Below are 23357 nucleotides of genomic sequence, written 5' to 3' on the forward strand. Positions count from 1 at the left end.
AAAAAAAAAAAAAAGAATGTTAGATTCTAAAGCAATTTAGGAAATAGAAAAGAACCATCACAGGAGATGATTACACTGGAGTGGAGAAAGAAGAAAAAGGCAAATTAACTGAAATTTTTTTTTAAAGTTTTAAAAAGTAGAAAAAGACAGCATTCTATAATTCCACACATCTACAAGAGAATGCTCAGGCTCCTTACCATTGCATTTATAACATATGTCTGCTAGCTTTTATATTTCAATTTTTCTTCCACCGTACTCACAGACCCTGCTCCCTAAGCAAATAATACCATTTCCATGAGAGTTAATACTAATTTAATAAAATATACTATTTCTCCTCAGGACTTTGTATGATTTCTGACTCTACAATGTTAAATGTTATATTATCAAATTACATAGAATAGGTCCCTAAAAAACAGTAGCAAAATGAAATGATTAAGTATTGTAAATACTATTCACTTTTATAATTATTTCAAAAAAGGATTCATGATGAAAATATTCTAAGGGTAATATTCATGTATTCTAGTACTAACTAAAGGATACAGTCCCCTGTAAGTGTTTTTTATTCCTTAATTCCATGAATAGTTAATTTATGTAATGATTAAAAAAGCAAACATAAACCACACCATTAAGGAGTCTTTAATCGCAGGCAATGACAAATGTAGAGAATTCTACAGGATTCCAAAGAACTAATGAAGATTTAAATTTAATTTCTCTTACCATCACCTTACCATTGCTGTAAAAAAGCAAGTAAAAATACATACAGGAACAATTGCACTATAGATACCTGGACTAGTTTTCTTAGGTAGAAACTAAAAGGCAGTGAATTATTCCTAAACTCTCATACAATCACTGTTTAACATAGTAATTAGGAATTTCCCCTAAATCCATGCTTAGGCAGTTACCCTAAAGCTCACTGTTATGGGTTAACAACCGCGAGCTCACTGCATACATGAGATGGTGACCTTATCATCATTCAAGTGAGATAATGTGTGGAATAATTTCTACACAATTTGCTCCTCAATAAATGAGTGAGGAAACTAACAATGATTTACTTTAAAAAACAAAACCAAAAACCAACCACCTCCTTTTCAAAGATAAAACTTTACAAAAAGAAAAAAAAAAAAAAAAAGCCTATTATTGCTTCCCATTTAAATATAAAGAAGTATTTATTTAAATATCCCCAAGTGAGTGCTTAAAACAGAGGTATCAAAACTCCTTTCTCTAAGATAACCTTCCAAAATACATAAATATACACATGTATGCACCTAGACATATTCAAATATCTATAGACATATAAACTGAACTACTTAAACACTATTCACCAAGTCTTTTAGAGGGCTGTTAGTCAATTGATTATCCCTCCCAAAATAAGTTCATTTTTCAGTTGAAACAATTTTTCTGAAGTGGTAAGTAAAAGCAAAAAACAGAATAAGACAGATGGTACTACAGTGGTTAAAAGCATAGACCTGGGGATTACAAGCTTGCATCTGAGTCATTTGGTAGTTCTGTGACCTGAGAAAGTTACCTAAAACTCTCCTTACCTCAATTTCCTCGTATGTGAAAAGTGTTAGCTACAGTTATATTTGGGAGGATGAAAATACACACAGAAATATCTCATTGTATTGTTCATTACTTTGTTGTCCTTTGCAAATAATTGTGCTTTTGTACATATTGAAGGTTTGTGGTAACCCTCCAAGGAGCAAATCTATCAGCACCATCTTTCCAACAGCATTTGTTCAATTTATGTCTCTGCATCATGTTTGGTAATTCTCACAATATTTCAACTTTTTCATTATTATTTTATTTGTTACAGTGAAACTTGCTCAGTGATCTTTGATGTTACTACTTTGCCTCACTGAAGGTTCAGTTAACATTTAATTTCTTTTTAGCAATAAAATTTTTTAGCAACCAAATATTTAACCAAAAATATCTTTAATTGAAGATGTACTTTTTTCAGACAAAATGCTACTGTACACTTAACAGACATGACAGTACACTGCAACTATAATTTTAACATGAATATATTGAAATTAATAGAATTTTTAAAATTCACATGATTTGCTTTATTGCTGTATTCACTTTGTTGTGGTGGTCTGGAATGAAACTCACATTATCATATCTCCCTTTCATATATATGTTACATATTTATATAAAAATTTAATAGGAACTACCTTTGGCAATAAAAAAAAAAGTGACATTTTTCTTTGTATTTTCCAATAGTCCCCATTTTCTACAGTAAGTATGTATTAATCATACTAGGGGACAAGGGCTTTCCTGGTGGATCAGACGGTAAAGAACCTGTCTGCAATACAGGAGACCCATGTTCAATCCCTAGGTCGGGAAGATCCCCTGGAGAAGGAAATGGCAACCCATTCCAGTATTCTTGCCTGGAGAATCCCACGGATGGAGCAATCTGGCAGAGTATTGTCCATGGGTTGCAAAGAGTTGCACACAACTGAGTGACTAACAACAACAGCAATGACAAGAAAAATGGGGACAAAGTGATTTTAAGAAACTACATGGAAAACACAATGTCCAAAATACAATGAAAAATCACCCATCACAGTAAGAACAACAACAAAAATCACTACTTGAATGAAAAATAGACAATCAACAGAGCCAATACTGATATGAATTAGATGTTAGAATTATCCGACAAAGATTGTAAAGCAGCTATCATAAAAATTCTCCATCAATTACAAATTCTCTTAAAACAGGCAAAATTCAAGCCAAGAAATAGAAATGATTTTAAAAATTGAACCAAACGGCAATTACAGAATGGAAAACTACAATTAAGAAAGAAAACTAAAAACTCTTTAGATGTACTCAACAGTGGGAATTACAGGGGACAGAATTGATGAATTTGAGGACAGATCAACAGAATTTACCCAATCTGAAAAACAGAAAAAAGAGAAAAAGAAAAATCATTAAAAACAACAAGGTCTCATAGACAGATGGGACAATAATGAAAAGACCTAGATCCATTCATTAGCGTCCCATGAAGAGAAGAGAAAGAGAAAAGAATATTCAACAAACGGCTGAAAACTTCCAAATCTGGAGAAAGATATAAATCTATGGATTAAACTGAGCAAACCACAGACAGGTAAACCCACAGATATTACAACTTGACACACGTATCTGAAAACAAAGGCAACTCTTGAAAGCAACTACAGAGAAAGGATGTAGGGCACACAAACTCAAATGCTAGTTTTCTCATCTAAAACCACATAGGTCAAAGAAAGTAACAAAAAAATTTTCAAGCACTGAAAAAAGAACTCTCAACCATGAATTTTGTATCTGACAAAATTATCTTTCAGGAATTAAGGGAAAACAGACATAGCAGGCAAATGAAAAACTAAAAGAATCTGTCATTTGCAGACATATCTTTCAAGTGGTTAAAAAAAGTTCTTCAATTGATAAAACAGGACTCTTGGCACATGAAGAAAGAAGAAAGGACAATGGGAAAAGCACAAATACGGGTAAATAGACTCAACAGACTACCATTCTTCTCAAGAAGTTTTAAAATCATAATAAATGGATGAAATAAAAACTATATAGGCATAAAATACTGGAGTTCATAAAAAACTGGAATTCAAAGTTAAAAACCTGTTTATTAAAAGATATTATCAACAAAGTAAAAAAGCAAACTCTCAGAACAAAAGAAAATATTTGCAAACCAGTTATCCGAAAAGGGACTGATAATCAGAATATATAAAGAATTCCCAAAACTCAACCGAAAAAACCTGATTAAAAAATGGGCAAAGGACTGATATTTCTCCAAAGAAAATACACAAATGGACAGTAAGTACATGAAAAGATGCTCCATATCACTATTCAGTAGAAAAGTGCACATCAAAACACAATGAGAAACCATTTCACACCAATCAGAATAGCTATTATCCAAAAAGAAAAATCAAAAACAGAAAATACAAGTGATGGCGAGAATATGGCTCAATTAGAACCCTCAGACATGGCTACCATTAAAAACGGCCTAGCTACTACTGAAAGTTGCTCAGTCATGTCCAACTCTTTGTGACTCCATTAACTATACAGTCCATGGAACTCTCCAGGCCAGAATACTGGAGTGGGTAGCCATTCCCTTTCTCCAGGGGATCTCCCCAAACCAGGTACTGAACTGGGGTCTCCTGCATTGCAGGCGGATTCTTTACCAACTGAGCTATCAGGGATAGTATAATGCCTCAAAAGACAACATATCAAAAGATACAGAATATGCAAGGCCAAAAAGGTGTTAAGAGAGAAAGTGATAGCATTAAATGCTTACTTTGGGAAACAAGAAAAGTCCCAAATCAGTAACCTTAAATTTCTCAAGAAACTTAAAAAAAAAAAAAAGAGCAAAAAAAAAAAAAAAACCCCAAAGCACATATTGCCAAAATAAAATAACTTATATAACCATTTAAAAGTGAATTCATAATTTTAAATCTCCAAAAGAAATAATAAATCCCAGGCTGAAATGTTTTCACGGAAAATTCTACCAAATATTAATACCAATATGTCAAAAACTCTTCCAAAGAGCAGAAGAGGGAACATGTCCTTACCCCATTCTACGAGGCCAGTATTACTCAAATAATGAAGCAAGACAAAGATATCACAAGAAAACTAGAGAAGAATTTCTCTCATCAAGACGAAAATTCTCAACATACCAACAACCTGAGTTCAGCAATGCTTAGCATACACCATACAGTAATGAGATTTATTCCAGGCACACAAGGCTGGTTCAATATTTAAAAAAAAAAAAAAAAGTCAGCATAATCCACCACATCAACGTGCTAAAGAAAAAAATCATATAATCACATAAATTGACTCAGAAAAAAGAATTTGAAAATATCCAACACCCACTCATGGTTAAAAACTCACAGTAAACTAGGAAGAGAGGCAATCTACCTCAACTTGATAATGAGTATCTATCCACTCTTCTCAAAAAAGTCTACTACATTTAACATCATATTTGATGGCTTTCCACCTAAGACAAAGGACAAAGCAAGGATGTCTGCTCTTACCACTCTCATTCAACAGTATAGAATTTCTAGTCACTGTATATACAAGAAATAACATAAAAATCAGAAAGAAAAAACTCCCTATTTGCACTTGACATGATTGTCAATGTAGAAAATCCTATGGAATCTGTAAAAAGTCTCTTAGAACTAAAAGATAAGCTTAGCAAGGTCAAAGGTGCAAGACCAACATACATAAATCAATCCACATTTCTATATGCTAACAATAAACATGTGGAAACTTAACACAGTAATATTAACAAAATTGCTTCAAAGAAAACAAAAAAATTAATTACAAATTAAACAGGTATAATATAGGATTGCACGCATGCTAAGTTGCTTCAGTCATGTTCTACTATGTACAAACCTATGGACTGTAGCCTGACAGGCTTCTCTGTCCATAGCACTCTCCAGGCAAGAGTACTGGAGTGGGATGTCATGCCCTCCTCCAGGGGATCTTTCTGAACCAAGGATCAAACCCATGTCTCTTACATCTCCTGCATTGACAGGTGGGTTCTTTACCACTAGTTCCACCTGAGAAGCCTATTAATACAGGAGTGATATACTATTAACTATTTGTTAATCAGCATTAACAAAATGCTGATTAAAGAAAAAAGAACTAAATAAATGGAGACATACCATGTCAATAAAGATGTCAACTCTTCCAAAACTGATCTAAAGGTTTAATGCAATTTCTATGAAAATTTCAACAAAGTTTTTGTAGACATGAACAAGCCTGTTCTAAAATCTGTATGTAAAGAAACAAGTCTTAGAATAGCTAAAACCAAACTGAAAGGTGAGAGGAATCACTTTACCCAATATTAAGGCCAATCATCAAAAAAGCAGGAGAGTTTCAGAAGAACATCTGCTTCTGCTTTATTGACTGTGCCAAATCCTTTGACCGTGTGGATCACAACAAACTACGGAAAAGTTCTTAAAGAGATGGGAATACCAGACCACCTTACCTGCCTCTTGAGAAATCTGTATGCAAGTCAAGAAGCAACAGTTAGAACAGGACATGGAACAATGGACTGGTTCAAATTGGGAAAGGAGTACATCAAGGCTGTATACTGTCACCTTGCGCATTTAACTTATATGCAAAGTACATCATGCGAAATGCCAGACTGAATGAAGCACAAGCTGAAATCAAGACTGCTGGAAGAAATATCAATAACCTCAGATATGCAGATGACACCACCCTTATGGCAGAAAGTGAAGAGTATTTAAAGGACCTCTTGATGAAAGTGAAAGAGTGAAAACGCTGGCTTAAAACTCAACATTCAAAAAATTAAGATCATGGCATCCAGGCCCATCACTTCATGGCAAACAGATGGGGAAACAATGGAAACAGTAACATAATTTATTTTCGTGGGCTCCAAAATCACTGCAGATAGTAACTGCAGCCATGAAATTAAAAGATGCTTGCTCCTAATCTTCAGAAAGAAGAATGGACCTAGAGGCATCAAGCTGCCTGACTTCAGACTATACTACAAAGCTACAGTCATCAAGACAGTATGGTACTGGCACAAAGACAGAAATATAGATCAATGGAACAAAATAGAAAACCCAGAGATAAATCCACGCACCTATGGACACCTTATCTTTGACAAAGGAGGCAAGAATATACAATGGATAAAAGACAATCTCTTTAACAACTGGTGCTGGGAAAACTGGTCAACCACCTGTAAAAGAATGAAACTAGATCACTTTCTAACACCATACACAAAAATAAACTCAAAATGGATTAAAGATCTAAAGTAAGACCAGAAACTATAAAACTCCTAGTGGAAAACATAGGCAGAACACTCTCTGACATAGATTACAGCAGGATCCTCTATGACCCACCTCCTAGAGTAATGGAAATAAAAAAGCAAAAATAAACAGTTGGGACCTAATTAAACTTAAAAGCTTTTGCACAAGAAAGGAAAACCATAAGCAAGGTGAAAAGACAGCCTTCAGAATGGGAGACAATAATAGCAAATGAAGCAACTGACAAAGAATTAATATCAAAAATATATGAGCAGCTCATGCAGCTCAATACTAGAAAAATAAACGACCCAATCAAAAAATGGGCCAAAGAACTAAACAGACATTTCTCCAAAGAAGACACACAGATGGCTAACAAACACATGAAAAGATTCTCAACATCACTCATTATCAAAGAAATGCAAATCAAAACCACAATGAGGTACCGTCTCACACCAGTCAGAATGGCTGCTATCAAAAAGTCTACAAACAATAAATGCTGGAAAGGGTGCAGAGAAAAGGAAACCCTCCTACACTGCTGGTGGGAATGCAAACTAGTACAGCCACTATGGAGAACAGTGTGGAGATTCCTTAAAAAACTGGAAATAGAACTGCTTTGTGACCCAGCAATCCCACTGCTGGGCATACACACCAAGGAAACCAGAACTGAAAGAGACACGTGTACCCCAATGTTCATCACAGCACTGTGTACAATAGCTAGGACATGGAAGCAACCCAGATGTCCATCAGCAGATGAATGGATAAGAAAGCTGTGGTACATATACACAATGGAATATTACTCAGCTATCAAAAAGAATGCATTTGAATCAATTCTAATGAGATGAATGAAACTGGAGCCTATTATACAGAGTGAAGTCAGAAAGACAAACACCAATACAGTATATTAACACACACACACACACACATATATATATATATGGAATTTAGAACGAAGGTAACAATGACCCTATATGTGAGACAGCAAAAGAGACACAGATGTAAAGAACCGACTTTGGGACTCTGTGCGAGAAGGCAAGGGTAGGATGATTTGAGAGAATAGCATTGAAACATATAGTATATTACCATATGGGAAATAGATCACCAGTCCAAGTTCAATGATGAAACAGGGCACTCAAAGCCAGTGTACTAGGACAACCCTGAGCAATGGGATGGGGACGGATGTGGGAGGGGGGGTTCAGGATGGGGGGCACACGTACACCCATGGCTGGTTCATGTCAATGTATGGCAAAAACCACTACAATATTGTAAAGCAATTAGTCTCCAATTAAAATAAACAAATTTTGGGGAAAAAAAAAAAATATGCTTGCTCCTTGGAAGAAAAGCTATGACAAAACGAAACAGCATATTAAAAAGCAGAAACAACTTTGCCCACAAAGGTCTGTCTAGTCAAGGCTATGGTTTTTCCAGTAGTCATGTATGGATGTGAGATATGGACCATAAAGAAAGCTGAGCGCCAAAAGACTGATGCTTTTGATACATGTTGTTGGAGAAGATTCTTGAAAGTCCCTTGGACTGCAAGGAAATCCAACCAGTCCATCCTAAAGGAAATCAGTCCTGAATATTCATTGGAAGGACTGATGCTGAAGCCGAAGCTCCAATACTGATGCAAAGAACTGACTCACTTGAAAAGACCCTGATGCTTGGAAAGACTGAAGGCAGGAGGAGAAGGGGACAACAGAAGATCAGATGGTTGGATGGCATCAGCGACTCAACGAACATGAGTTGAGCAAGCTCCGGGAATTGGTGATGGCCAGGGAAGCCTGGCATGCTGCAATCCATGGGGTCACAAAAAGTCGAACACAAATGAGCGACTGAACTGAACTGAAGCAAAAATATGAACATCAATTTAAACCATATCTTTCATGGAAAAAAAAAAGAAACCAAAATGGATCATGAACTATAAAACATAAAACTATAAAACTTTTGGAAACAATCAAAGGAGAAAATCTATGAGGCCCAGGCTAGGAGTTCTTAGACTTGCCTCCAGAAGTGCAACCTTAAAGAAAAATATTAATAAATTAAGTTTCATTAAAATTAAAAACTTTTGCTCTGTGAAAGACCTTGTCAAAAAGAGAAAAAGATAAACTGCAAAATAAGAGAAAATATTCCCAAACCACATATCAGATAAAGGACTAATATTTAGAATACATAAAAAACTCTGAAAACTCCGTAACAATCCTATTGGAAAAGGGGCAAAAGATTAACAGACATTCCACCCAGGAAGATAAACAGATGACGAATTAGCACCTAAAAAGATTTTCAGTATCAATCACTAGGGAAAATGCATATCAAAACCACAATAGAATATCACTAGGCATCTATGTGAACACCTTAAATTAAAAACTGTAAGTAGTGAGGATACAGGAAATCAACATCACTCATGTATCGCTGGTGAGAATGTAAAATGACACAGCTACTCTAGAAAAGAGACTGGCAGTTTCTTATAAAAGTCAATATGCACACAATCCAGTAGTTGCGCTCTTGGACATTATTCTAAAAAAAAAAATTACGTTCACACAAAAACAAACACAAACGTTCACAGCAGTTTTTTTCTCATAACAGTCAAAACCAGAAATACCCAAATGTTCTGTGATAAGTTAATGATTTAAAAACTACTACATTCATGTCACAGAATACTACTCAGCGACCAAAAGGAACTATTGGAAGTACTGATACAAGCAACAACTTGGATAAATTTTGAGGAAATTGTGTTCAGTGGTAATTGCTATCCCAAAAAATTACATACTACACAATTCCATTTATATAATCTTTTGGAAATGACAAAATGAAGAATAGATTAATAGTTGCCAGGAGTTAGAAGTGAAGAAAGGTGGGTTTGGTTATAAAAGGAAAACACGAGGGGTCCTGGTGGTAATGAAACTGTTCTGAATCTTTACTTTGGTGATGAGTTCCAGAAAAACATCTATTTCTGCTTTATTGACTATGCCAAAGCCTTTGACTGTGTGCATCACAATTAACTGTGGAAAATTCTGAAAAGAGATGGGAATACCAGACCACCTGACCTGCCTCTTGAGAAACCTGTATGCAGGTCAGGAAGCAACAGTTAGAACTGGACGTGGAACAACAGACTGGTTCCAAATAGGAAAAGGAGTACGTCAAGGCTGTATATTGTCACCCTGCTTATTTAACTTATATGCAGAGTACATCATGAGAAACGCTGGGCTGGCTGAAACACAAGCTGGAATCAAGATTGCTGGGAGAAATATCAATAACCTCAGATAGGCAGATGATATCACCCTTATGGCAGAAAGCGAAGAAGAACTAAAGAGTCTCTTGAAAATGAAAGAGAAGAGTGGAAAAAGTTGGCTTAAAACTCAACATTCAGAAAACTAAGATCATGGCATCCAGTCCCATCACTTCATGGCAGATAGATGGGGAAATAATGGAAAAAGTGGCTGACTTTATTTTTGGAGGGCTCCAAAATCACTGCAGATGGTGACCGCAGCCATGAAATTAAAAGATGCTTACTCCTAGGAAAGAAAGTTACGACCAACCTAGACAGCATATTAAAAAGCAGAGACATTACTTTACCAACAAAGGTCCATCTAGTCAAGGCTATGGTTTTTCCAGTGGTCATGTATGGATGTGAGAGTAGGACTGTGAAGAAAGCTGAGCGCCAAAGAATTGATGCTTTTGAACTGTGGTGTTGGAGAAGACTCTTGAGAGTCCCTTGGACTGCAAGGAGATCCAACCAGTCCATCCTAAAAGATATCAGTCCTGAGTGTTCACTGGAAGGACTGATGCTGAAGCTCAAACTCCAGTACTTTGGCCACCTCATGCGAAGAGCTGACTCATTTGAAAAGACCCTGATGCTGGGAAAGATTGAGGGCAGGAGGAGAAGGGGACGACAGAGGATGAGATGGCTGGATGGCATCACTGACTCGATGGACCTGAGTCTGAGTGAACTCCGGGAGCTGGTGATGGACAGGGAGGCCTGGTGTGCTGCGGTTCATGGAGTCGCAAAGAATCAGACATGACTGAGCAACTGAACTGAACACATGCAATGAAACTGTATAGATTTAAATGCATACCACAGACACACACTGTACACAGAACTGGTGAAATCTGGGTAAGATAAGTGAACTCCACCAATTGAAACTGATTCCTAGTTGTGATACCACCAGATGCTGCCATTGAGGAAAAATGGGTGAAGGAAACATCTCTGCATTATTTCTTACTACTAAATATGAATCTACAATTACCTCTAAATAAGTTTACTTTGAAAAATCTGAGCGATAAGTCAATATTTAGGTAGACAGACATGGATGAAAGAAAAATATGGTTCTACTATTATACATGTATCATAACTGTGAACAATTACTAACTACAAAGACTTTATAAAGAATTGGTCTTTCCCTTAGTTCGAGACAGATAAAATAGAAAGGAATATGACAAGTAACAATGTTACAATGTTCACAGAGTGAATACAGAAAATCTATTGGAATAATGTTTCACTCACAGATATCATACAGCTACCACCCATGGTTAAACATGGATCTTTTTGCACTATAATAATCAGACATACATTTAAATGTTTCCCATCTTTCAATACAACTATAGACAAAAGAGGAAATATAAGTCACTAACTCACCAAGAAGCTAGTTTTTCCTTCCTACAGTGAAAAAAAGACAATAAAAGAATGAAGGCCGTTTCTCAAGCAGTAAATGTGCATTTAATCTGCTGCAAAATTATCCAAAGCCATTTTTAAAGATGCAGGATTTTTAAAGACACAGGATTACCCAGTCTATCAGTCAGTTCACGATGCCATAACAAAATTCCATATACTAGGTGGCTTAAATAACACAGTTGTTTTACTTTTTCACAGTTCTGCAGACTAAATCCAAGATTAAGGCGTCAACAGTTCAGGCTCAGTGGGGAAAAAATCTGCCTGCAATGCAGGAGACACAAGAGGCATGAATTTGGTTCCCAGGTCAGGAAGATCCCCTAGGGAAGGAAATGGCAACCCACTCCAGTATTCTTGTCCAGGAAACCCCTGGCAGGCTGCAGTCCATGGATTTGCAAAGAGTCGGACACAAGTGAAAGACTACAAACACACAACAGAGTCGGTTTCTCGTGAGGCATCACTCCCTGACTTACAGATGGCCACTTTCTCACTGTGAACTCAAACGGCCTTTTTTCTGCACACGTGCACTCCTTGTCTCCTCCTCTTCTAAAAACACCAGTCCTAGTGAATTATGGACCCACCTTATGATCTCATTTAACCTCAATTATCACCTTAAATGTCCTAACTCTACAGTCACACTGGAGGTTCGGGCTTCAATCTATGAATTTTGGAGAGATATAATTCAGTCCATTATACCCAGTGATTAGTCAGTTCTGGAGTATATTAAGTTTTGTGTGGGTACACTTCTATCTGTGTATATTATATGTACTGGAATGGGTAAGACAAAGGAACAAGCGTAGCATCTACATTGGAAATCCAGTTCTATTAGTTTTCTCAACAATAAAAAAGTGGATAATATCTATTCCCTCTATATAATTATGAAAATTAAATGAGATAGCCTATGTAAAGTACCTAGAATATAGTAAATGATTACTCAATAATGCGCCTCTGCCTTTCCACTTTCTTCCCCACACACAAAAAATTTTTAAACATTTTATTACTCAAATATAAAAACATTTGAAACATCATGGGAAATGGATTCCCAACCACTACCTAGATGTGTGACCTCGAGTCACTCTACTGGAGTCTGTTTTTACACTGGGCAATGACAGTTTCCTCTATCACTAAAATGCTATTTATCTATGCATATCACTGTCCTGATTACACAGTAGTTCTCTCTTATCCTCAGGGGATACATTCCAAGATTCACAGGCATGCCTGAAACCTTGAATTAGTATCGAATCCCATACACATTCTGTTTTTCCCATATACAGATATCCATGATAAAATTTAATTTATACATTAGGCAGAGTAAGAGATTAACAATAATTAATAATAAAATAGAAAATTATAACAATATACTGTAATAAAGCCATGTGAATGTAGTCTCTTTCACAATGTCTTATTGTACAACATAACACCTTTTGCATTTCAACTAAACCCTATCACACACTGATGGTATATTTTGCAGTTTAAGGTACAACAGCAAAACTATCATGGATTTCTTTTTCCTTCACAATTTCAGACAGAAGATTCACTCCTACCACAGATCATAATCGCAGCATATGATTTCTTTTGTTCCCTATTAAGAAGAAAACTTTCAGCTTCTTCTGACATATCCCAATTGCCAAAATCACTACTCTTGCGCTTTGGGGGCATTATTAAGTAAAATAAGGCTTACTTGACACAAAACTGTGATACTGCAAGAGTTCTGATCTGAACTCCAAGAAACAACTACTATGTGAAGGCAGGATACACTGGATATGATTACAAAGGTATGATTCACGTCTGGGCAGGATGGAGTAAGATTTCATCACACTGCTCTGAAAAGTGTCAGTTCAGTTCAGTTGCTCAGTCACATCCGACCTTTGTCACCCCATGGACTGCAGCACTCCAGGCCTCCCTGTCCATCACCAACTCCCAGAGTTTATTCAAACTCATGTCCATTGAGTCAGTGATGCCATCCAACCATCTCATCCTCTGTCGTCCCCTCCTCTTCCCGTCTTCAATATTTCCCAGCATCAGAGTCTTTTCCAATGAGTCAGTTCTTTGAATCACGTGGCCAAAGTACTGGAGTTTCAGCTTCAACATCAGTACTTCCAATGAATATTCACGACGGATTTCCTTTAGGATGGACTGGTTGGATCTCCTTGCAATCCAAGGGACTCTCAAGAGTCTTCTCCAACTCCATGGTTCAAAAGCATCAGTTCTTCAGTGCTCAGCTTTCTTTACAGTCCAACTCTCACATCCATACATGACCACTGGAAAAACCGTAGCTTTCACTAGACATACCTTTGTTGGCAAAGTAATGTCTCTGCTTTTTAATATGCTGTCTAGGTTGGTCATAAATTTCCTTCCAAGGAGTAAGCGTCTTTTAATTTCATGGCTGCGGTCACCATCTGCAGTGGTTTTGGAGCCCCCAAAAATAAAGTTTGACACTGTTTCCCCATCTGTTTGCCATGAAGTCATGGGACTGGATGCCGTGATCTTAGTTTTCTGAATGTTGAGCTTTAACCCAACTTTTTACTCTCTTTCACTTTCATCAAGAGGCTCTTTAGTTCTTCTTCACTTTCTGCCATAAGGGTGGTTATCATCTGCATATCTGAGGTTATTGATATTTCTCCCAGCAATCTTGATTCCAGCTTGTGCTTCTTCCAGCCCAGCATTTCTCATGATGTACTCTGCATATAAGTCAAATAAGCAGGGTGACAATATATAGCCTTGACGTACTCCTTTTCCTATTTGGAACCAGTCTGTTGTCCCATCTCCAGTTCTAACTGTTGCTTCCTGACCTGCATACAGGTTTCTCAAGAGGCAGGTCAGGTGGTCTGGTATTCCCATCTCTTTTCAGAATTTGCCACAGTTTATTGTGATCCACAGTCAAAGGCTTTGGCATAGTCAATAAAAAAGAAATAGATGTTTTTTCTGGTTGTTTTTTCAATGATCCAGCAGATGTTGGCAATTTGATCTCCGTTTCCTCTGCCTTTTCTAAAACCAGCTTGAACAACTGGAAGTTCATGGTTCACGTATTGCTGAAGCCTGGCTTGGAGAATTTTGAGCATTACTTTACTAGCATGTGAGATGAGTGTGACCTGTGTAGTAGTTTTAATATTCTTTGGCATTGCCTTTCTTTGGGATTGGAATGAAAACTGACCTTTTGCCAGTCCTGTGGCCACTGCTGCGTTTTCCAAATTTGCTGGCATATTGAGTGCAGCACTTTCACAGCATCATCTTTCAGGATTTGAAATAGCTCAACTGGAATTCCATCACCTCCACTAGCTTTGTTTGTAGTGATGCTTTTTAAGGCCCACTTGACTTCACATTCCAGGATGTGTGGCTCTAGATGAGTGATCACACCGCTGTGGTTATCTGGGTCATGAAGATTTTTTTTGTACAGTTCTTCTGTGTATTCTTGCCACCTCTTCTCAAAATGTTCTGCTTCTGTTAGGTCCATACCATTTCTATCCTTTAATTGTGCCCATCTTGCATGAAATGTTCCCTTGGTATCTCTAATTTTCTTGAAGAGATCTGTAGTCTTTTCCATTCTATCATTTTCCTCTATTTCTTTGCACTGATCACTGAGGAAGGCTTTCTTATCTCTCCGTGCTGTTCTTTGGAACTCTGCATTCAAATGGGTGTATCTTTCCTTTCCTCCTTTGCTTTTTGCTTCTCTTCTTTTCACAGCTATTTGTAAGGCCTCCTCAGACAGCTTTTTTGCTTTTTTTCATTTCTTTTTTTGGGGGATGGCCTTGCTCCCTGTCCCTGGTACAATGAAAAGTGTACACTTCTTCAAACTATGACTTGCCTATATTTGGACATTTTCATTTAGTATTTTGGGACTATGATCAACCGAGAGTAACTGAGATGGTGGAAAATGAAGCCGTGGATAAGGAGAGACTAGTTTAACATCATAGGTTTTTGTTGTTTAGTCACTAAGATGTGTCTGACTCTTTGCAACTCCATGGACTGTAGCCCACCAGGCTCCTCTATCTGTTCATGGGATTTCTCAGGCAAGAATACTGGAGTGGGTTGTCATTTCCTTCTCCAGGGAATCTTCGTGACCCAGGGATCGAATCCATGTCAACTGCACTGGCAAGCAGATTCTTTACCACTGAGCCACCAGGCAAGTCCCATAATGTCATACACTGATGCTACAAAAGCTACTCAAATTTTCTATAAAACTTAAGAGAATTAGTATAAAATTTCAAAATCACTCTTTAATTCTTCCAAAACTATCCTCTTAACATGAAAAATACATTTGAATGATGTGTCAATAGGTTAATTTTATCCTCTTTCTATATCATTAATGCCTTATTGTCCAGCTAGACTATACATTCTTTTATATTTCTGTCCCCCATAATGTTCATTGTTTCACTCACAAAATCATGTAATCACTGAAATACCTAAAAGGCTTATCCAAATCCCACTGATGTGGTTAGACATAGGGAAAAGTTATTTGTAAATGTTACCTGATAACTATTTTTTATTTAGCCCACAACAGAAATATACTCCAGGTGATTTCAAGATAACACACCTATACATACACATATATTTGCATATTCAAGCAATGAGCCATAAACAACATGCATATTCAGCATTTGTGGTTTAAAATTAAGATCATGGTGGTCAGATACAAAATATATTGTTGGGATAATTGGACCATTTGTTGAAAGACAATTTGCCATGTAGACCCTAAGAAAAAAAACTTAAAAGTACTTGCCCTTCCTCGTATGCCTCCCCTAATTACTAGCACTCTAATATTATCTAATATTTACTTGTAGATGAATAACACATGCAGTAGGCAGTTACTCTGACACCCCCAAGAAACCAACCAAGAGTAACTGAGATGGTGGAAAATCAAGCCGTGGATAAGAAGGGACGAATTTAACATCATATACTGTTGATGCTGCTGGTGCCCTTGTATAGCCCACTCCCACGCTACATGTAGACAGTCGCATGATTAGCACTGGCCACTGGAACACTAGCAAATATGAAGAACACAGAGCTTTGGCATGGCCCATCTTGTCCTTCAGAACACTCCCTATGGAACCCATCTGCCATGCTGTGAAGAAGTTCAAGCTAATGGAATGAAAAGAGTATGGGCAGGGGGTGGGCTATTGGGACATAGACACACACACACATGTCCAGCTGAAGTACCAGATCTACAAGTTAAAAAGCTACCTTGGACATTACAGCCAACAGGCGACACATGGAGCAGTCCCCATCAAGCCTTGCCCAAATTTTAGAATTAAGAGCAAATAAATGTTTTAGCAACCAAGTTCTGGAGCAAAGCAATACACAACTACAACACCAGTAGATCAATTAGGGCAGTTCCTATTAGGTAGTAGGCAACCAAAAAATGTCAGCAGTAATAGTGGTTACTGTCAATAACAAAAGTTCCATCAACCTACCCCCACTAAGGTATTCTTTGGAGTATCTGAGCTGCTCTTAAAGGCAATCTTTCATTTCTGTAACAGCTAGTAAACAGGGAACGAAGCAACTGAAAGACCTCTTCATTTTCCCCTTCTTCCTAAATTACCCCTGTTGGATTTTTGTGTTGTTTTGTCTCTGTCAATAATGTTTGCCTGGTTTCCTGAAAGTGACTAATCTATGACCCAGACTAATTCAAGCCTTTAGCAGTGCTCTCAGAGAAGGCACCCCACTCCAGTACTCTTGCCTGGAAAATCCCATGGACAGAGGAGCCTGGTAGGCACAGTCCATGGGGTCGCGAAGAGTCAGACACGACTGAGCGACTTCACCTTCACTTTTCACTTTCATGCACTGGAGAAGGAAATGGCAACCCACTCCAGTGTTCTTGCCTGGAGAATCCCAGGGACGGGGGAGCCTGGTGGGCTGCCGTCTATGGGGTCGCACAGAGGCGGACACGACTGAAGTGACTTAGCAGCAGCAGCAGCAGCAGCGCTCTGTATTCTCAGTTACTGTAGGCACCCCCTTCAACCTACTCCACACCACAGGTAAATAATTACGAGTTCTTGGAAGAAAAGCTATGACCAACCTAGACAGCATATTAAAAAGCAGAGACATTATTTTGCCAACAAAGGTCCTCTAGTCAAAGCTATGGTTTTTCCAGTGGTCATGTATGGATGTGAGAGTTGGACTATAAAGAAAGCTGAGCTGAAAAATTGATGCTTTTGAACTATGGTGTTGGAGAAGACTCTTGAGAGTCTCTTGGACTGCAAGGAGATCCAACCAGTCCATCCTAAAGGAGATCAGTCCTGAATATTCAATGGAAGGACTGATGCTGAAGCTGAAACTCCAACACTCTGGCCACCTGATTTGAAGACCTGACTCTAAAAAGACCCTGATGCTGGGAAAGATTGAAGGTAGGAGAAGGGGACGACAGAGGATGAGTTGGTTGGATAGCATCACCGACTCGATGGACATGAATTTGAGCAAGCTCCGGGAGCTGGTGATAGACAGGGAAGTCTCGCATACTGCAGTCCATGAGGTCAGTTGCAAAGAGGTGGACATGACTGAGCAATTGAACTGAGGACAGACACTTTACTCAAGATCAAAAAATTATACTCATTAATTTGTAATTCTTTTTTACCTGACAGAATTATTAGGCAAAGGTCAAAGGAATCAATTACTGAAAACATACCTGCTATTTTTCCTCTAAAAACTTACTGATCCTAATTATATAAATCTTATTATTTTAACTCCCATGACCATGTGCTCATACTTTACTCATGATATTTTTCTTCAGCTACTGAAGTTACTTAATTTTCTGAAAGTGAAAGTTGCTCAATAGTGTCCGACTCTTTGCGACCCCATGGCATATACAGTCCAGGGAATTCTCCAGGCCAGAACACTGGAGTGGGTAGCCTTTCCTTTCTCCAGTGGATCTTCCCAACCCAGGAATCCAACCGGGGTCTCCTGCACTGCAGGCAAATTCTTTACCAACTGAGCTATGAGGGAAGCCCATTTAACTTTCTACTAGATCAAAAACTCTCTTGGAAGAGAGACTCATGAAGAAAAGGAATATCTTACTCATTGCTGTATCTCTTAAATTAAGCCCCTACTACACTGCTCTCCTACTTATACAAATATCTGGTCATGTTCATGTCCATGTCATGTCCATACCTAATCTCTGCAGTTCTCACTCCCACTTTTATTAAGAAATGACTCACCCAGAGTTATAATGCAGTGACAAAATTAATGAACACTACATGTCTTAGTACTAACATTTAACAATTATTTGACTTAAGAATGATTTATATTTTTGTAGAAACAGTATGATTTTTAAGGAAATGAAAAGTATTATTTACATTCTTTATTTCTTTTTTCTTCAACCTTCAGGCTTGAGAAAACTTGCATCTTAGATCTTAGGTCCAGGATAAGATCTAGTTAGCCAGACGCCACACAAATAATATCAAGGGTGAAGCAGGCCTGGTGGAGACCACAGTTAACTGTAGAGCTCAGAACTTCAGTGGGGCAATCACTACTCAGCTATAGAAAACTATTCTCCAGCACTAGCAGCAACCAGGTAAAGTCAAGTCTCAAGTGATGCTAGAAATCAAGACTTCTTAAACATGAAGTTTTGCTATTTTTAAAAGTGGCAACTAATCCACTCAATGCTCCAAATACACTAAGAGCAAGCATTATGTATCTCTCAACTGGATTCAGCCCAAGAAGCTCCTGCTACTGCAGGCTCATAGTTTAAAACCCCTATACATAATAGAAGGTGGACTAAAAGAATCACACTACTTTACTGTCACCCCTCACCTCTGAGGAAGAAAGTAAGAAAAGAGGACCACGAAAAAAAAGCTCCATTATAGTAAACGAAGTATCAGTGAAAAACTCCTTTAACTTTTCTCTCTTTGGGGAAAAAAAAAATTATTAGCTGTTTTAGATACACGACATTTTCTACATAAAAAATGTATGCAGAGAATATTTTTCTTTTAAAACTTTTTTCCTAAATTTTGCAAAAAAAAGAGTATTCAAATAAATGTAATAGGTACAATTATACAAACTTAAACTTCTGGCCTTAACCAAATGAATGCAAATGCTCAGTAATAAACATGAGACTAATGATTCACCATGTACACAGAGAAACAAGATACAAATAATAGTGCTATTATATTTGCACTAGTGTATCTACATATTGTCACTTGATTCTTTTGTGACCAACAGCACTGAACAACCTGGACACATGGTTGAAACTCTGATTTGGGAACCCTAGTCTATCTAACAAACCACTGTGAACTCGAACCTCCTTAATATAAATAATAACTAAATATTATTTAGTTATTTAGTTATTTTAGTCACAATAACTAAAGTGACCAGTCACTGATAATCATATATTAATTTAGCCAAAAAAATTTCTTCAATACTTTCATGAAAGATTTTACATTATTTAACCAAGTCTCTAAGGCTTTTCCCTTTATTTAAAATTAGGAATTTATAGAAAACATTTGAATTCCATCTCTAAACGTGCTAAACCTGCTGAAAGCCTTTAAATTAAAATTTTGATATAATTAATCATGGTAGACAGGCCCTTGGAATTCAAAACATTCTCTCAAATAGCTATTAGCATGGGAGTTCCTATAGAATTGGTAAGCAATTTAATGATAAAGTTATATATTATTTGAGCTAATTTATTGAGCACTTACTACGTATCAGATACTGTGCTGAATACATTCAGGGATTTCTCATTAACCTTAAAAAGTATCATATGAGGGAGATGCCATTATTACCCCATTTTACAGATGGGGAAACTGACCTTTGCAAGATCACACAGCTAGTAAGTAGCAGAGTCAGGATTCCAACCCAAATCTTGTCTAACTTCAGAATTTGCACACTTAACCCCTACACTATATTGCCTCCAATAAGTCTGGATTGATATCTAAGATAAAAAAAAGAGTGAAATTTGTACTTCTCGGTGGCAACTTTTAAAAACTATACTGAAACAGACGATACTTTTTAGAACATGAACAATTCTCATATACACAGTTACACAAATAATCTTTTTACTCCCAAACCCAAATGATGAAAATCTTACAATGGACTTCTGACAAGTATAATTTTTCTTAGGTTCTCATTTATATTTATTACAAATTTAATTGGAACACTGTTTTCTGTTCATTTCTGCGGTGAACCTAAAACCGCTCTACCAAATAAATTCTATTTTTAAAAAACCTTAGAACTGCAACACACTAAATATGCCTAGTTCAATTTAGTTAAGAACTGGCGTAAGACTATATTCTTTCATTATGAAAAGCTGAACTTTATCATAACCACTGGGCCCTTAATACTTAAGTAGTTTTGAAAAAAAGGCTTAAAGATGTGTAAACAGTGCTGTAAATTTTGAATTTTTAATACTTTCAGAACACCTTCAGAGAAGTCTGCAATATGTAGATAAGAAATGATAAGCTGAAATTAAATTAGACAAAAAATTGAACTCATGATGAACAATATAAAAGGAATAAAACTCCCCTGTTTCATGGCTGACATAAGATTAACTTTACTTTTCCATCAAAAGATGTATGTAGCCTTAAGTCAAAAAATGTCTTAATTTGTTAAGTCCTTTCTAAATCTTCTAAAGAAGCTTATCCAAAAAAATAAAAGAAAAAAACACACACAGACACAAAGAACACCTTCAACTGTCTAGAGTGATTGTCAACACAGGAATCAAATCTTTCTTCCTCTGATACTTCACCAAGGTTGTCAAAATTCTAAAGGACAATTAAGACAGATATGAGGGATCTATAAAACAAGTTTTGCCTACTGCCCATCAACATGTTCCTCTCAGAATCCAAACCTAAGTTCACTTACGAAGAGAACAAGGGGGAAGGTACTATATATATAAAAGTCTTTGTCCTGCATATTCTGCAGAAGATTGTCAAAATTAATTTTCAAATAGAATACTGTATTTGCCACCAACAAAAGGTGTTGAAGGGAAGCACAATATTAATTTTAGTTCGTTTCAATACTGTACTTACAAAGTTTCAACTTACAGAAGAATTATAGTAGCATATTAGTAAATGGGAATTCTACTGCACATGTTAAATATTGTTGGAGTACAGGCCATTAACCACACCAGTAATTAACAGAACTTTCCTTTCTCGCTGACCCACGTTCTCAAAAGCAATCCAAAGACTTTTCTGCATCGCAATGCTTTCAACAGCCAGAAGCCGGGAATTGCAGGCTAACAAAAACAAAGCAATCCGACCAAGGCATGTTTCAAACAATACTAGCACGATACTCACTCAAATATTCAAAGCTTCTCACTAATCGTCTAGCTTCAACAGGGAATGCAACCAGGTTAATACAGACTACGACTGCCTCGGTAGCTGCAAGCTCAGCTGAATCCCAGGACGCCACCTCAATCTGCAAGGGACAGAACCATATCCGGTTCTCCCTGGATACACATTTTCCCATGCTTCCCATCTTGAAAACTTTACATCTTCCCAGAGGAGCAATAAATATACCAAGACGCCAGGGAGTGTGCCTGTAGGGAAGATGAGTGATCAAATTAAATCCGTACGCACGGAACCTTGAGCTTCAAAACTTTTTCTGAACGAGTCACAGCTGAAAGCACTACGAGTCACAGCTGAAAAGAACTAGACCTGTTTTTCCTATTTCTTTCCGAGGAGTCAGCTTCCCCCCAAAACGCCAGTCTTGACTTACTGGTTAGTCGGAGGAGCGGTCAGCGGGATGGCCACCTCTTCCTCCTCGTATTCTGGTCCATCCAGAGAGTCACCTTCGTCCACTGTTCCCAGGCCAGCGCCCAAAGTGGGCAACTGAGGAGGAGGCGGCGGCAGAGGAGGGAATCCGCCGCCGGCCCCGAAGGTCTCAGTAGGCAACGAAGTGGTCCCCTTGGCGACAGCCATCTCCCCGCCGGCTCCGCCGGCGGCGACACCAGCCACGCCGGCGGCAGCGCCTCCGGCTGACAGTCCGACTCCCCCCGGGGTCCCCGCCACAGACCCAGGTCCCAGGAAGCCTGACCCCAGAGCGGCTCCGCCACCTAGAGTCGCGGCCACGCCGGCCTCCGCCAGCCCAGGAAAGGGGGCGGCGGCGGCCACGGGCAGGGCCGCGGGGATCTTCACCCGACACACCGCCGGGTAGGCACCCGAGGCCGCGGCCGCGCCGCCTCCCGCTGCCCCGGCGGTGACCGGGCCGCCCTCCTCACCGCCGGCCTCGGCCGCCATCATGTTGAAGCCCGCTCTACGCGGCCCTACCCTGCCCGCCCGGGAGCCCCCAGGGGCCACCAGGCCCGGGCTCCGAGCCGCCCCACCCAGGCGCGTCCCCTCTTCAGCTCCCCGGGCGGAGGAAACAACAACAAAAGGAGAAAGCCCGCCGCCGCCGCGCCCCCTCTCCGGGCCACAGCCCAGGATCGGGAGCTCCCCGGGTTACGGGAAGAGAAGTGGGCAAAAAACCCCAACGCCTGCACAAACGCCGCCCAAACCTTCACCTTCCACACCCACACTCGCGCGCACTCACACACACACACACACACATGCACAGAAGCGAAAAACTTCCTGGCTGCACTAAAGAGGAAGGGAAGCGAGGTGGGGGGGAAAGCGGCTTGGGGCGGCTGCTGCTCCCTCAGCCGCCGCCGCCGCCACCGCTTCTTCACCACCCCAGTTCCGGCCACCCCCACCGCAACCACCGCCGGTGCCGCTGCAGGGGCTGGGGCCACTGCGGCCGCCTCATCCTCCACCGGGCTGAGGCGGGAGGGGTGGGGAGAAAAAGAGGAAGGGGGGCGGGGTAGCGGGGAAATCAACCTAAAGGCTCCCAACCTGGAGCGCTAAAGTGACATCGACGGAGAAAGGAAGGCGGGGCACGGGAGGAGGGGCGGAGGGAAGGAAGGGCGGGGAAGGAGGGGCGAGAGGGCAGCTTCTGCGCAGGCGCACTCCCAGCGCGGAGGCGGCGGGTTTGGGTGGGGGGTGGCGCGCTGGGACTGGAGGAGG

The 23357-nt window shown here is 39.0% G+C and overlaps 1 protein-coding gene across 1 annotated transcript in view; it reads right to left on the minus strand.

The window, feature by feature from the left end:
- RASA1 (RAS p21 protein activator 1) overlaps positions 1-23083 on the minus strand; it is a 115564-nt gene extending 92481 nt beyond the window's left edge. The window contains exon 1 of the mRNA XM_006080228.4: positions 22075-23083. Within this exon, the coding sequence (XP_006080290.2) occupies positions 22075-22598 (524 nt within the window). The 5' untranslated portion in view covers positions 22599-23083. The remainder of the gene's footprint in view (positions 1-22074) is intronic.
- Positions 23084-23357: the final 274 nt, after the last annotated feature.

This window comes from Bubalus bubalis, chromosome 9 (assembly GCF_019923935.1).
Source record: "Bubalus bubalis isolate 160015118507 breed Murrah chromosome 9, NDDB_SH_1, whole genome shotgun sequence".
Classification (NCBI taxonomy): Eukaryota; Metazoa; Chordata; class Mammalia; order Artiodactyla; family Bovidae; genus Bubalus; species Bubalus bubalis.